This window comes from Condylura cristata, unplaced genomic scaffold, assembly GCF_000260355.1.
Source record: "Condylura cristata isolate star-nosed mole 26May11 unplaced genomic scaffold, ConCri1.0 scaffold00008, whole genome shotgun sequence".
Taxonomy (NCBI): Eukaryota; Metazoa; Chordata; class Mammalia; order Eulipotyphla; family Talpidae; genus Condylura; species Condylura cristata.
The window spans coordinates 11,552,345-11,569,213 of NW_004567109.1; the positions used below are offsets into that span (position 1 = coordinate 11,552,345).

The following is a 16,869-nucleotide window of genomic DNA, read 5'->3' on the forward strand; positions in this document are numbered from 1 at the left end:
GGGGGCCTGGGCTCTCAGCCTCATTGCAGAGCCTGGGCCCCTGGGTCAGCTCCGCAGAAGCCACTCACAGGACCCCCCCAGATGGCAGAGGCGCCCTCCAGAGGGCAGCGCCGAGGAGGGTGTGAGTTTCTGGGAGTGGGGAAGACCCCATCCTGGTGAGACTGAGGCTCCACTGCTCCCTGCGGAACACGCCCATGGAAAACTGTGGCTTTGGGTTCGGGGCTGTCTCCAGCTCAAGAGGACACGTGAGGGGCTCGGGAGGGCCTTTGTGTCACCAAGGTCCCCCAAGAGTGATGCCCCACCTCCGTCACCAAGCCTCAGTGATTTATTTCTAGAACGTTCCCTCTCTGTGGATGATAGAGGGGGATACAAGGGGATGGTCCAGATCTCTTCTGCTTTGGTCTCTGATTCCCAAAATCTGTTCTTACAAACAGCTCTTGCTCCCAAGAAGCATATGATGTGTCAAGAGTAGGTGACTCTGAAGCGGCAGAGGAGATGGCCATCGAAATGCTCTGGGCTTTAAAAATGAAGGCAGAGGAAGCATTTGGCCAGAGATGTTTCAGGTTTGGATAAATCCAGGGCTTTGGAAAAATAGCTTGGGCCATTTCACCAAGCCAGAGCAGAGCCGGCAGGCTGGGGTCTGCTCATTCAGGTTATTTGCAGCGTGTTTTAACCTGACAATGTTCTTCTATCTGCAAACTGAGCTCTTCTGAGCCAGCCTGATCTCTGCAGCTGTTCTGACTCAGCGCCTCGCCTTCTCCACCTGACAGGCATTTGGAGAACTCTGGCAGACGGGAATGCCAGGGTCCCAGCTCCAGTTCAAGCCCTCAAGGACCCTGCCCTGCCCCTGCACATTCTGGTGGCTTCTAGAACCCCACCTCGGGGCAGCAGCTCCCAGGACACGGTGGGGCCCAGCCAGCCTGGTACAGTCCCGCCTGCAGGAGTCTGGGGCCGTGTGTCACCGCCTCTCTGACAGCGGCTCGGAACAGATGGCAGAGCACAGAGGAGGCTGAGCTGCAGCTTGGGCCTCCGAGCCGAGGCTCTAGGCCCAGGCGAAGTTGAGATGAGCAGCTCGGGCGCTTGCCCCCAGCACGCCGAGTTACAGTCCCTGCCCGCTGTTCTCCGTGGTCTTCTGGAGCCAGCGGCCTGCACCTCTGAGCCTTTGCTTCCTAACCAGGGGAGTCAGTCAGCCGTGTGGCTCTCTCGGTGTCACTCGACACCCTTCTTTAGACTCGTCCCCTTTGAAGCGACTTCCTGTTGTCCTCCTGTGCATCCTCTGCAACCTGTATCCCAGCACCTTCCACTCTCCTGTCTCTCTCCACCCCTGGGGACCTGACCATCAGGTAGATTCCCCTCAAGGCCACTAATGGCCATGTCCACCCTTCACCCACATCAGCTGGAAGTCACCTGTTGGGGACAAGTTCTCTGAGACCTTCCAGGTGGCCAACTCAACAGGTCAACAAACCCCTGGAAGCGTGAGCTCTGAACCGCCTCACCCCCAGGGAGGTAGCCCTGAAGGCCTAGTCGCCACCCCTCTTCGCCATCAGTATTGCCCGATCAGGAAGGAGGTGGAGGATTTCAAGCCATTACCTTGCCTCATCAGCAAGGCCCCTACTCCACCTTCTGCACCCCCTGCCAAAAATGAGGGTGGAGCACGACATTGAGACCCCCAGGAGAGTGTTTTTCCAAGAGCACACACACCCACTCTTTCTTATTACCTCCTATTTGTACACCCGTCAACCCTGCGCAAAACAACAAACAAAACCTGAAGGAATCCAAGGAAACCTGCCTCCTGACACATTCTCCCAGAGCCTCTGCACCATCCTCTGCTCACCAGGGGGCTCCCCCAGCTTCCAGCATCCGTCTCAAGATGGAAACCACTAGCCCCCTCTAGACTGGGGTCTGGTTCTTCCCAGGGCCAACACCAGGAGCTGCAAAGTCCTAGAAGGCCAACTGGCTGGACTCTGACTAGTTCCTTTCCACCCCCACAATGGCAGCTGCAGGTACATCTGTTCGCTCATCAGCCTCTGGGTCCGTTGCCTGTGTCTCTTCGACGCACAGCGGAACCACAGCCTGGACGGCCATGCCTGAGTCAAGGTTTCTGGCTCCTCTGGCTGAAGACCTCAATTTAACTTAATGGACGAAACAGGGCACCATTTCTATATGATTAATTAATTAGGGTCCTACTAGGAAGGATAATAATATAATAACTTAAATAAGACTGCAAGGCCTAGCTGCCGGTTTATAAAAAGAACACTAAGAATAGCACAAGCAGTTAAGCCAGTATGGAGTACAGAACCCAGGTGTCACTTACACTAGGCTTGGCTCTGGGGGTCCAAGTCCCGGGTCCCACAAATTGAGCTCAAAGTTACCTGCCTGCTCTGAGCTGTTTTCTCCTTCCTACAGATGGAAGGAGTGATGTAGATTTATCAGAGCCACTGTGAAATCTCAGTAGACACGATGTGTAAAAATTGCTCCTGACAACAGAGGCTTAAAATACATGGAAAATGTTGCTCCAGAAATTCCAGTACGGTCACCGGTACCAAGGATGGAAATAAATGGCCAAAGGACAGTGACGTGATCTGTTTTATCAGCACATGTCTTATTTATCCACCTTTCATCTCAACACTCACCCAAGTCCTTTGAAAGTAAATGGATAAAACGTCTCAACAAAAATGATCTTAACTGATCACAGGTGAAGAAATGCCATTCACAGACAAGTGAAGTGGCTCTAGTTAGCAGACTGCAAGATGGACACGTGCATTTGTGGTCAAATTAGCATGTTAGTTAACATCCAGAAAGGTCTCAAGCCCGACCTCTCCCCCCCCCCTCCCTCTTCTGACCATTATTTGAGGTTCGTTCCACTGCCCTGGGGCAGGTCACACAACTCAAGGCTTTGCCAGACAGCTCTTCAACTAAGCCAAAACCTTCTCCCACAAAGGATCAGACTAAACAGTTTAGGCTCCGCAGGTCTCAGCTGCGGCTCTCCTGTGCTGCACAGAAAGCACCGTAGATGGCCGGCTGGCCAGCGGGCGCGGGAAGACCCAATAAACTTGATTTGCGAAAACACATTTGGCCCAAGACTCTAAATTGTCCTCAGTTTCAGGTTATAGCAGTGAGCTGATTCACTCTAGAGGCTTGCTCCCTGACTGGGGGGAGCATTTTAAACACTGGAGAAAGTCTGGTATAAAAGAGACTTAAGACATTGTCCTGCAGCCCACCCAGGCAGGGGAGATTCACCGTGGGTTCAGGCAGCTTAAAAAGAGAAACTTGTGGGTTAAAGCACAGCACTGAGAAGCTAAAGCCACTTCTGCAAGAGTTCGATCCCCGCCTTCCCCGGAGGTGACCACATGGCGCGGCAGACCTCTCCTGACCGCCCGCTGCTCCCCTCAGCAGTGTACTTTGTTGACCTGCCTGTTCTGCTCCCCACTCTGTCTCTGGTGAATCCTCTCACGGCCCCTGCACCTCTGGCCTGTACCCCAGTTCTGCATACATAAATAAGTAGATCTTTAAAAAGAGAGAGAGAGAGAGAAACGTGGGGCCCTCGGCACCATCCCCACAGGTTTGTTATTCATATGCAGGAGAAATAGACCAGCAGGGAGACATAGTTGGCCCCTTCTGTTCCTCCATGAGTTTTCCTCCCTTGCCAGTCTCTGAGGCCCTCAGCGCTCCCTGCCGCCCCACCCTTGAGGCTCAGTCTCTGGGCTCAGGTGCGTCCACTTACGCTCGCCCACACCAGGCTCCAGGTGTAAGGCCCGCATAAGGCTACAGGTCAGGCCCACGTGTAAGGCCACAGGTGTGGATCATTGATGCTGAGGGCAGAGGGCAGAAAAAACCCTGGTCACCTCCATTTATTCTGCAGACACGGTGTCGCTTAGTGTCTCTCAGTCACGAAACGTGCTGAAGCCCACCACACCTTGTCACCTCTAATGCTGGCATGTTCAGCCTGCAGAAAGACCCCAGGTTAGCTACAGGTCAGTGACTCCCCAGATGGCCCATACAACAGAATCGACCAGAGGATTTGCTAAAATGCGAATCACCGGGCTCCAATCAGAGACTGCAGGGGAACAAAAACACTCTCATTTCTAACCAGCTCCCAAGCAAAGCTCACAGTGCTAGTCCAGGAAACCCACTTTGAGAACCACTGGGCTGTAGGCTAAAAACCTGGAGGTATACTGCCACCTAGTGGACAGTCCCTGGCAGTACCAGAGGCCAACTATGCCTTTGATTTTCAATTGTACTAAAAATTACACTTCTTTTGTCATGGAGGAGAATCAAATTGACAAAGCCAATTTGTCGTTTGTATACTTGGGATTCCAAACCCTATTCCAAAGCTTCTTTAAAGGAAAGAGTTGTCACATTATTTACAATAAAATGGCATCAATTTTAAGTCAACCTAAACCAGAAACAGACTATTTTCCACCCTGGGGGAACACTTTAAATAAATATCTAAATGGAATAAAAGCACTGTTGCCTCTGTTCTCTGGTCACTCTCTACCACCAGATGCACATACCTCTCCTGAAAGGCAAAGTCCATACCCCTTTCCCGCTGCCCACTCCCTCCGGGAGCAGCTGGTGAAATTCAGCAGGACACGGGCCAACACGAGCCTGCTTCAGATGGTGATTTTTGCACAGAACAGTAGCAAAGGGGGCCAGGTTAGTAGGAACTGTGTAAATATTTGCATTCCGATGGACTGAGAAGGCAAAGGCCTGCTCACATAACCACCCCAGCAAAGGACCACGCTTTCCAATTCCCGACGCAAAATAAGAGGACGTTCCCGTCGCCGATACAGATGACTGGGGACCCCGCGCCTGGCGGGCTGCTGGATTCTTGTCAGCGTGGAGGAACATATTAGGGCCCCACTACAAAGGATGGCGTGGTACCAGGAGAACGGAAATGACAGGGACCGGAACGGTTTTGGATGCCAACAGTTTATATTTGATCTCCAGCTGCGATGCAGCTGACAGCTAATTAGCTTGACTTAGATCCACACAGATCTCCCCACTTTTTCCACACATGTTGTGGGCATGCTAGTGTGAAAATGTGGCCGCTGGGGCTGCGCTTTGATTGAGAGTCCTCTGGAATGAGCACCCTTGGGCGCCCTGAGCACCCCGGAGCCCCGCACGCGGGACACCTGGTGAGGCCCTTTTCCCATCCTGCCTGCCCGAGGGCAGGGAATACCCTGGCTTCTTCATCCAAACGGCTGATGCCACCCTCACCAAGCTGGAGTAAACTGTTCAGCTGCATGTTTCGGTGGATACGGCCATCATTAACTACAAACCTCAGTGGTCGAGAGCTACTGGATGTGAATTGTGTGGCTGCTGATGAAAAAGCAATTGTGGTGCATTAGCTGGGGAGCTGCTGGGAGCCGGGGGGGGGGGAGGTGACACACGGGAGGCACCCACAGCTCCTCCCACTCTGGCGGCCAGACTCAGATGTGGCAGGTTCTGGGCCCAGCGGGGATATCCTGCTCTCTCCTCCAGGCCCAGCGGTCAGCACGTACAAGAGGCCCACTGTGTGCCAGGCTTTTCTGGATTTTTTTTTTTAAGATTTATTTATTTATGCATAAAGAACTGGGGTACAGGCACGGTGAGAGGATTCACCAGAGAGAGAGAGCAGGAAGTAGAACAGGCAGATGGACGAAGCACACTGCTGAGGCAGGTCAGAGGAGGTCTGCCGTGCCCTGTGGGTCACCTCCGGGGCGGGGGTCAAACTCACGCTGAAGCTGCTGTGGCTAGCTAGCTTCACAGTGTTGTGCTTTAGCCCACTGCCCCACAAGGGAGGGCCCTGTTCCGCTTTTCTGGAGGGCTAACAGTATTCACAACACAACAAAACAAGGAAAGTGATGTTATTGCCACATTGAACAGATGAGGAATTGGAAAAGTGACATTAGTGGCCTGTAGGGAAATGGAGCTAATTCAGCTTTGTCTCCTCAGACCACTGGCCTCTATGGCCACCCCCTGTGGCTTTGTTGTCTCCCAGGTTTCATTGCCCACACATGACACCATGCTGGTGCTCATGTTGGGGGCACAAGCACCCTCAGCTGCCTGAGCTGAGGAGTGTGGGCATGTCATTGTGGACAGCTGGTCGAAGAAGCGGGGACCCTGGGGGTGTATACCCGTAAGTATGAGCCGAGGAGAGAGTGGAGATTCCTGAGGTGGTGGCTGAGGGAGGCAGGAGCTCAGTTGCGGCCAGCTCCCCAAGCCCCAGCCTCCCTGCCTGCACCCAGTACCCTCCTTCATCATTAAAGGCCCTGTCAGACCCACCAAGGGCACCAAATCAAGACGTAGTCAGAGTTATGGCTCTCCAGAAATGGAATCAAAGCAGCCAGCAGGAGTCACCTGGTCAGGCCTAGTCAGGGAATCTGCCTCCCCCTAAGGGCCACGTTAGCTAACTGTTGTTACCTAGTATGGCTTCCTGGCCCCACTCCCTCTGGCTACAAAAGTCATTCTATACAATGCCTTGAAGCTCCTGTCTGTCTGCTAGATTGGGCCTGCCTGATGTGAATGCATGTTTGCTTTAAAAACTTCTAAAATTGTCACTGTGCCTCAGCATATCTGTTAACTCTACCTAGGTAGATGGATTTATAGAGATGATAAGTGACTGGTGTGAGTGTGGGTGTTGTCGGAGTTCTCTCTGGAAAATTCTAATACATGTACCCGTTCCAAATCCATGTTGAACTCATACCCCATGGTTGGACTGTCACAGTCTTTGGAGATGTTTCTTGCAGATTGAATTAATCAAGTTAAAGGGAGGTCATTAGAGTGTGCCAATTTACCCTCAGTGCTGTCCCTGTAAGGTGGGACTCTGGACAGACCTGTGTGACGATGAAGGCAGAGGTCTGGGTGATGCTTCCATTGCTGGGAAACACCAGACTCCAGAGGACCACCCAGAGGGAGAGCAGGGCGTGACCAGGTTCCCCCGGGCAGCCCTCAAAGGAAGGAACCTGACGGACACCTTGGCCCCTTTGGGCCTCCAGAACCAGGAGATGAGAAACACCTGTTGTCTAAGCCACCGCACTGGGGGTCAACCTTACAGCAGCCCCAAGAATCCACCACGCCTCAGTGGAGAACATCAACCTCAGGTAAAAACACCCAGGAAGCGGTGGCTCTGGGAGCGCCTGGCCTTGCAGATGCCTGTAGGCCGCCAGCTACACTCCGGCCAGCACCCCGGCCCCTCCTGTGGCAGCAGGCACTCGTCCCGTGCAACCACAGAGTCTCGGCCCCCGGCGGCACCACAGCCCAGGCCAGAAGCTTGTCGTGGAAACTGGGCCGTGAGGTCATGGCTCCTGGAGTACAGAGCCAGGCCCCCCAGCCCCCACGCCCCGGGCAGTGGTGGAGGGTGTGGAGAGCCGCCTTCCTGTAACCCTGCTTCTCCTGAGGCGCCTGGAACCACTCACTCTGAGGCCCCAGCCAGGATCTCAACCTGATGCTTCCTCACTTCCTCCCTCCTCCGAATCAGTGACCTGGACGTTGGAAAGCCGTGTAGTGTAAGCAACGCTCTAGACACGGTGTTGGGTAAGCCAAGTCAGACCCCAATAGCAGCCACATGGGAAGCTCAAAAACTACACTCACCTGAGGCGACAGAAACCATGCTAACAGGGGCCTTGGACGGCCACAGGTCATGAGGGACCCTACTGGCTTGACCTGGCTGGTTGCCCAGGCTTATAAATATGAAAAATTTCCTGTATGTTTGCTCTGGTTGTGCCCTTCACTGCCGGTAACTCTAGAAAGCCAAAATCTTTCGGATCACGAGCGCCACAAGGGGGCGCAGACTGTGGGGGAGATAAGCAGGGGCTGTTCTAGGGTCTGGCTTTCCAGTTCCCAGCTGCCTTCTGCAGGGTGCAGGGTCTCTGAACAGCAGGACTGGGCTGGGCTGGTCCTTTTGAGGGTTTCTATTGTGGCAATAAGATAAGAAGTGTCAAGACAGGATTTTGGAAACTTGTGTTTTATTTTAATGGTTTACATTTAGCCTTTCCGTATATGTGATGAACATGTTCTATAACCTTCCAGGGTGCATGTTTGAGGCACTTGAGTATTTTTTACATCTCTCCCCAAGGGACTGTTTCCAACTGAAAAAACACACCTGTCCCCCAACCTCTCTCCCTCTCTCACTCATACACACACACAATTTTTTGTGTTTTTTATTAATTCGACCACACTCTGTATTGTAGCAAAACGCCAGGTCTTCCTTTCAAGCTTGTTAGGCAAGACGCAAGTTGTGTTTGGTCAAGGACTAATTACTCCCCACTACCAGGAAACGCCTTCCCAGTATCCTTCCCATAAGTTATGACGTTTTCCACTTTGGAAGTGGAAAAAACACTATTTCCAGCCCCGTATGAGCTCCAGTATATTCTCTCTTCCTTTCGGTGGTTCCTTCTTCAGCCTCATGTCCTTGTGTACATGCTGGGGCCCTGCCTCATACCTGAGACGCTCTGTAGACTTCTAGACTTCTCTGTGAGTAGTTCCCTCGTGTCCAGCTCTGAGCTCTCACTGCTGTGCTGAGACTTCCAGCTCTAGCTCTCTCAGTAAGGGAGTCTGCTGGGCTTCGCCTGGGTTCTCCCTCCACACACCACAGCCTGTAAGTTCTCCAAAGGCAATAAGCAGTGGTATCATAGGGCTCCCCTTTTTTTCTCTCAGGCCTCCCTCACCTCCTGATCCATAGTATCTGAAACTGTTGTTTTATATATGCTATCACGGGGTGGGGGGGGGGAGGTTAGGGGTTAAGCTGGAAGGTAAAACATTAAAACATTCCATCACTGCATTTGGCTTGAAACTAGAATTCTGCTGATTCTTTCCATTTTCTCTCTTCACGAAGGCCCTCTGCCGTCTCTATAAATATCTTCTAATTTTTATTGTTATTGATATTGTAGCAACCATTTCTTCCCATCTCCATTTTTACATACCTTAATTTTTATATATTTAACATATGCTAACAGAGATCCTGAAATTGATCCTTATGTTAGTCATATATTTATTCAGCAGTGGAAATGGGAAAACAAGAGGCAGCAAGTGGTGGTGAAGCTGCTGAGAGATGCCAGCAGGCACCCAGGCTCTGCTTCAGTGTCCTGAGCATGTCCACTTTTGTTCTGATGCATGTGACTTCATGGCACAAAGTGGCTGCTGGAACTCCAAACCTTGCATGTGTGTTCCAAGTAAAAAGAAGGGGAAGTAAGGAGCCAACTCCAACTTCAGAAAGCAAGACGTCTCAAATAAATCACATGGTACCTTAGTCAGAACTGTCTGCCTCTAACAGCAAGTCTTGGGAAGGGAGTTTAGCTGAAACTAATACCACAAATTCAAAAAAGTAAGGGTTCTGGCTGGTAATGAAGAACTGATATTCAACAGGCAACTGACAGGCTCTACAACAAAGTAGTTTTGCACCCTTAGAACTAACCTGCCTAGGGTCCTTCCTGGTGACGTAACACTGTGGCAGGAGTTTGATCCCAGGTCAGAGCTGACCCACATGACATGGCAGACCTCTTTTGACCTGCCCACTGCTCCCCTCAGCAGTACATTTCAGTCCATCCACCTGTTCTGCTCCCCACTCTGTCTCTCTGGTGAATCCTCTCACCCACCACACTTCTGGCCTGTACCCCAGTTCTTGTATGCATAAAAAAAATCTTAAAAAAAAATTAACCCGCCTAGGTTAGTCCTCATTGCTGGATTTTACTTGACAACGTTTTAAACTTATTTTCTAAGGCTACTACAATATTCAGGATCAAAGAAGTTAAAGTAGTAGAGATGAGAACAGAAGCACATTAAAGATATTTTCAGAGATAACATCAAGGTCCTGTGACCAGGCCTGATTCAGTGCACACAGAAATGCTAAAAATCAGCATGAAAACAAATGGAAAATGTAACAAAGATTTTTTTTTAAAGGAATAACCAGTAGTGGCATCAAACACTAAAGCTGAAGTATCTGTATTTGTAAAATTTTCTGTTTCAGATTTCTTTTAATTTGGAATGTCCTACTTAGATATTTGAATGTGAATCCATGTGTGGCAAAAATTACAACAATTTTTCTCTCTGGACTTTTATTAAAATAAAATTGTCATCATAGTATTGTGGTCCTTATTTTTTTAGTCTCTTTCAAATACATACTGAAATGCCTATAGATAAAAGTATACAATCCAGTATTCACTTCAAAATAACATAAAGGGAAAAAGGGGCAGAAATAAAGATGAAACAAGACCGGCCGTGAGTTGCTGATTGAAGATGGGGGTATGGGTACATGGGATTCATTGTATGTCTTCTTTTGAATATTTGAAATGTCCCATGATAAAAACTTTTATACATAGAGTGTTTAGTATGGATTCTACTCCATGGGGTATTTGCTACTTATAAAAGGGAACTGTAAGTGGTCAGTGTTCACGGGGGATAGTTCTGTTACTTCCTCAAGCTGGTCGCAGCAGGCAGCAGTACCAGAAGCCACCACCACTCCCTCAGCTGCAGCACTGACAACCAGGTGGTTCCTGAGCCCAGCTCCAGACCCTGTCAAATTCATACCAATATCCAAAGCCACAATGACTACATCATCTTCAGCCCAAAAGGCTTCGAAAATGTAAATGATATACATTAAAAATACATAGAAAAATAATATAATTAGAATTTATACAAAGTAGGTTTTTACAAAACAAGTGCACTACAAGAAATACATCTTATATCCAAGCACAAAAAATGTGGAAATATCCATGAAAGTATATGCTTAAGTAAAAACATTTATTTCTAAACACTAAGTGTGAAGGCATAGGTTTACCAGAAGTAGAATTTGCTAGCAGAAAATTTCACTTTATTCTCAAACTTCTAAAAACAGTTCCTGAGGGATTACACAGCTGTCCCTCTTTCCAAATTCTGTTTAATTTCAGCTGTATATTTCCCATAGAATCTTTCTGCCTTCTTGTTGAACTTGGCATTCCTCTCATTAATGTAGTCGACATCCGCGTCATCATTGTAAGGACGTCTCCGGCTATATTTGTCTCGTTTTTCAATTCTGGGGGAAGAATAAAATTATTTTAAAAATTCAAAATGGCCTTTGTTTTTGAACTTAATAAAACATGGACAAATAGTTAAGAAGCAAATAAACATCCTCAGCTGCAGCATCTACAACCCCAAGCGGTTCCTGAGCCCAACTCTAGACCTTGTCAAAGGTCTAGTTTGGGGGGGGTAAAAGGAATTCAGTTTTTATCACAATCAGGTTGAAAATGCTAGTTAATAGCAAAGGTAAGAAATGTGAAATTCAGAAAATAAAAACACATCTTCAGAACGCTTGTAAAGGTCCAAAGGTATGTTATTAGGGACTCAACCCATGAAGTACTACTTCAAGGAATGTTAAATAACAACTTTACTAATAACAGCCACAGGTAATATGAAGGAAGTGCATCGTGTGTGCCAGACACTGTCACTAACACTAACCGTAAAGCACACTTGACTCTCTGCCTGTCGCTGTTAAGAAACAAATAAAATCGAGGGGGCATTTGCTAGCACATTCTTACTTCTTCAAGTCAGAGTGGACTGGTAGCTAGCGAGCAAGCACTGCAACAATAATCCCCTTTAGACTTCTCCCCACACCCCAACCACAGCCATCCCATGCTGGTAGCCTGCGTCTCCATTCCAGGTCGTACAAACCCAGTCCACTCTTGCTGTTTGTCACCACAACCACTGCAAATCTAGGCCATAAATTAGCATGTGTAATTCCTTGTCTATTCAATTCATTCAAAGCATGTTACATCCATTCTACCATTGAGCATTTACAATTTCAGGTTCCTGTACTGAGCACTTACTGTTTTTCCAGATCTATGACCATCCTATCAATTTCCTCCGTGGAAGGAACATGTGTTCCATGAAGAAGACTGTTGGATGTTGGGAAAAACTCTTCTCCACTGAAAAGATAGCAAAATGGATAAGTACACCACCTTTTCAAGTTTTGAGCTAAAATACCATTTGGATTAAAAATACATACATATTTACTTGTGATTTTAACTTTTTTAAAAGAGAAAACAGGCCCTCCCTGGTGGCGCAGCGGGTTAAAGCACAGCACTAAGAAGCTAAAGCCACTTCTGCATGAGTTCAATCCTCGCCTGCCCCAGAGGAGATCCACAAGGCACGGCAGACCTCTCCTGACCCGCCCGCTGCTCCCCTCAGCAGTGTACCTTATCGATCTGCCTGTTCTGTTCCCCACCCTGTCTCTGGTGAATCCTCTCACCCTCTGCATCTCTGGCCTGTACCCCAGTTCTGTACAAATAAATAAATCTTTAAAAGAGAGAGAGAGAAAACAAAGAACTAAAAGAGACCTAAGCGATCCCATGACTTTCTTCTACAAAGGAAAAGCCAAAGACCAGAGCCTAAAGGACTTGCTTGCTTCTAGGTTCAGTGGCCAAAATCTCAGGGGGCAGCAAAGTGCCCCATCTGTTTCTGTGCACAGCTGCCCTGGGATGTAGTGAAAGCCATTTACGTCTGCTCCTCGCTGCTGCTTTCACACCTCATGGGGAAGCTGAGCAGTGACACACTGTGAGACCAGATAGTTACTATCCAGCCTTTACGGCAAAGTTCACCTGCCCCAGCATTAAAACATTCTGCCTCCTGGGCCCTCCCTGGTGGCACAGCGGGTTAAAGCACAGCACCAAGAAGCTTAAGTCACTTCCCCATGTGTTCAATCCCTGCCTGCCCGGGAGGAGATCCACATGGCACGGCAGACCTCTCCTGACCCACCCGCTGCTCCCCTCAGCAGTGTACTTCATCAGTCGGCCTGTTCTGCTCCCCACTCTGTCTCTGGTGAATCCTCTCACCCTCTGCATCTCTGGCCTTTACCCCAGTTCTGTATGAATAAATAAATCTTAAAAAAAAAAAAACATTCTGCCCCCTAAGATCTCCTAAGATGATGCATGAGTAACCATGACAATCTGAATGGTAAGCAGTCAACACCAGTCTTCTACTGCCAGGTAGAAAGCCTGCCAAGTTGTTAGCTTGACTGCTGTGAAGTAAGCAATAAACTGTGTTGTCAAGACCAGACAGAGCTGTCGGTAAGCCACACTGAGCTCTAAAGTGCATTTGTATTGATGCCTGTGTACATTTATATAAACACACACAAGCACATTTATAGCACTGAAGATGAAAAAAGACTTGCATTAATCCTGTCAACTTACTGCTTTTCTCTCAACCTCTCATATGTTTCCATGTCAGGTTTGATCTGCTTGGTCAACCGATGATACTGGCGTAATTGGGCAGCAGCATAATCTAAAAATCAAGTGAGAATCAGAGATAATTTATTTCCTTGTTTGGGCAGAAATGAGTAATCAAAAAAAAATAGTACTAAAAAAATTAGTACTAATCAGTGATGGCACACGGGTGACTTGGTGATGGGAAACCCACAGGGATTACAATTGAGATAGAAAAAAAAAAGTACAAAATGATGTAAAAATAAACTGTTATAATACAGGTTTCGAGTAATTTTACCCCCCCCCAAAAAAAAAGAATCCAGCTTGCAAATCCAATATCCTTCTGACTTATGATATGTATACATATTGTTCATAGCTTAACCATTTAGAAAATATTCCATGAATGGAAATATATTTTCTTAAAACCAAATACACTAAACAGGAAAAGTCAGTTTTACCTGAAAATCCCAGATCAGGGTTTTTTCTCTTCTTTTTCCTCTCCCATCTTTCTGCATCTTCAGCACTGATTTCTAGCAACTTCACTTTCTCATAGTCTTCCCCTCTTGCTGCACATTCCTAAAAAGAAAGAAAAATATCTGATACCAATTATTTTCTAAGCAATTCTTTTTACCTATTTTAAATCCAGATTCAACAATTCAGCAATGCCCTAAAAATTATTTACCATGGCATATAAGAAGTGAACGTATTACCTTCAGAAACAACACTGAATCAATGCTGATGATATCAGATCCTGCTTTAAATGTTTTACATGCATTGATTCATTTAATTCATAATTAACTCAAATAACTATGGTAGCAATCATTTTGCAGTTAAAAAATGAAGGGCCAGAGAGGTTAAATAACTCACCTAAGGCCCTTCCTGGTGGCGCAACAGGTTAAACTGCAGCAATGCAAGCAAGTCACACCCCTTTAAGTGTGAGTTCGATTACCGGCCCCGGAGGTGACCACATGGCGTGGCAGACCTCTCCTGACCCGCCCGCTGCTCCCCTCAGCAGCATATTTCTGTAGATCTGCCTGTTCTGCTCCCCACTCTGTCTCTGGTGAAGCCTCTCGCCGCCCCTGAGCCTCTGGCCTGTACCCCAGTTCTGTATGCACAAATAAATAAATCTTAAAAAAAAAAAAAAAACCTCACCCAAAATGTTGCAGCTAACAAAAAGCAGACCCAAGATTTGAACACCCGGCTGTCTAGCTTCAGAGCCAGTGAACAAAACCCCCATGTTCTACTGCCAAAATACAACACAATGACTGAACAGACCACTTAAGAAGACAGCAGAGTGCCTAACCTTTTTCTTTTCTTCTTCCTGTAGTTCCCATTCCAAACGAGCTTTTTTGGCTTCCCAATTTGCAGGTAGCTTAAGTCTTTTGTCTTCTTCCACAACTTCCTGGTGATTTAATTTACGAGCTTCATTCTACAACCACAGCACGAAAAGTATGTCAGCTGAAAATAAATCCAAAGCTCTTGCCTCCTTTGAGGAGCCTCAGATACGATACATTAACAGGGATCCCATTTTATTAAAAGGAGTATAAGCAAGGAACTAATCAATAGGTGTGCATTTGTTTGTAGTTAAGAAAAATAAGCTGAGCTGCCCTGGTTTGCTACTCCAAAGAGCCTGGAGATGAATGTCAACTCTGCCTCTGTTTAGCTCTGTGGTAATGAACAAGTAAATATGTATGTTTGTATCTGGTCTGTTTATCAGGCCATAGAGAGGAACCCTCTCCTCCACCACCCTTCAAGTGTTCTTGGCTCTGGCAATGTCCTCCAGTTGAACACACCTGTAGTGAAACAAGGCTGTTTGTTGCACTGAAGCAGACAAAACCATGGAGAACTGTAAGCACTGTGATGAGAGGGTGTCAGGAGAGCTTAATCACAGATTTGGGTTTGCATCACGGGACTGGGAAAGGGCTCAAGGAAACATGACTGTGCTCCTGACTGGGCACTGTCAGAAAACAAGAGCACTGGATGACTGAGTATCTTAAAATTTTATATAGGAATAAGGCATCAAGGAGTGAAGCCAATACTGTATTAGGTAGAAACAGTCACTGGTGTCAGCAGGACTGGTTACTTCTAAGAGATAAACAGTTTTGTTTCTGTCTCATTCCAATAGTCAGAGTGATGTGGGAGTTTTGTAAAACCGCCCTGGAGCTGCCAATCAGGCCAGTCCAAACCTTGAAATAGCCAAGAGTTGCTTTTCCTTTCTCAGCAGTTGTTTGCTTGATCCTTACCTCTAATATGAATTCTCTTCCTTTACATTTGCTCCCTTTGTTTGGGTAGCTTCCTCCAAATTGTTTATTTGGTTTTTTGTTTTGTTTTTAATTATTACAAAAGTTTATTTTTACATCATTTTGCACATTTTTTTTTCCATCTCGATTGTAATCCCCGCAGGTTTCCCATCACCAAATCACCCGTGTGCCACCACCATAATCAAATTGTTTATTTAATAATAAACATGTCTAAGACTCTATCTTGCTTAACTTTCAAACAGTAGTTTGGTGTCAATTTCCTTATGTGACACTTACTAGAACCCCCACACACCCCCCACAAACACATTAATATTTACTATAGTGTATTGGTGGTGCAAGGGATTAAGTCTCAACACTAACCAGATATCACCAGCCACTGCAGCACCAGTTTGATCCCCAGCCAGGGAGCTGACCCACATGGCACAGCAGAACTCTCCTGTCTCGCCTGCTGCTCCCCTCAGCAGTGTATTTCAGTAGATCCACCTGTTCTGATCCCCACTGTCTCCAGTGAATCCTATCACCATCCACACCCCTGGCCTGTGCCCCAGTTCTTGTATACATCAATAAAAATAAATTTTAAAAGTGCTATTTTAAAATAAATGAATAAAAAGACGTAAATCTTAGCTCCATTATCTGGTACCCCATAAACTGGTCGAACCGCTGACATCATAGACTTTTAAAGTTTCAGAGATTTTCTAACAAAAAAAGTTCTCTAACCAGTTCTCTAACACTGGACAAGTTTCTTTCCATCTCTCGTTCCACGTACTCCCCTAAGTAAAACGAGGAAATTGTTAGAACAATATAGCAGAGAAGCAACTGTTAGTAACAGAAGCCCAAATACGTTAAAGCAGAAGTGACTGAACTGGATGGAGCATGTGTAACTCCTAAAAGTTCTCGAAATACTTTCAATGTGCTCCAGGTTGAGAACCATGGGGAAAGCTCTTTCATCCAGCCCTGCAGGTCTGTCGGGTGCGCTGGGCGGCTTCCTGGCCCCTCCATAAACACTCTCGGGGTTCGCCAAGGGGCCCGACCCGGCGGGCCTTCAGGGCTGCTCACCCGCTTCAGGTGCAGCTCCCGGAATTTGCGCAGTCTCTGCTCGCGCTTCTGCGCCGCCAGCTCCTCGGTCGTGGCGAACGGCTGCTGCTCCTCCGCGCCGTCCAAAGACACCTACAGCGGGCAGAGCAAGCTTTAGGCGGGGCCGGCTCGGCTTGTCCTGGGGCAGCCCAGGCCGATCCCCTGCTGATGCCGGCAGGCCGACTCCAATGTCTGCGCCTATGCGGCCCAGCACTCGCCTCCACCTCTCGCTCCTACACCTCGCCGGGCCCCTCCCATACGAGACCCCAACGTAGAGCCGGTGGCACTTACCTTCTCAACCAGAGCTTCAGCCGCCATCGCAACCTTTCTCTTCCCACTTCCGGCAACAACCCCGAGCACTTCCGCCGGTCTTTGGA

General features: G+C 47.8%; 1 protein-coding gene across 1 annotated transcript; it reads right to left on the minus strand.

Annotated features, from left to right (window-relative positions):
- Positions 1-10,020: 10,020 nt before the first annotated feature.
- SYF2 (SYF2 pre-mRNA-splicing factor) lies at positions 10,021-16,869 on the minus strand. The gene is made up of 7 exons (XM_004679384.2): positions 16,784-16,869; positions 16,475-16,585; positions 14,461-14,586; positions 13,616-13,733; positions 13,146-13,236; positions 11,784-11,882; positions 10,021-10,993 (listed from the first exon to the last, which is right to left on the minus strand). Exons 1-7 carry the CDS (start codon positions 16,808-16,810, stop codon positions 10,828-10,830), a joined length of 738 nt encoding a protein of 245 aa, XP_004679441.1. The 5' UTR covers positions 16,811-16,869; the 3' UTR covers positions 10,021-10,827.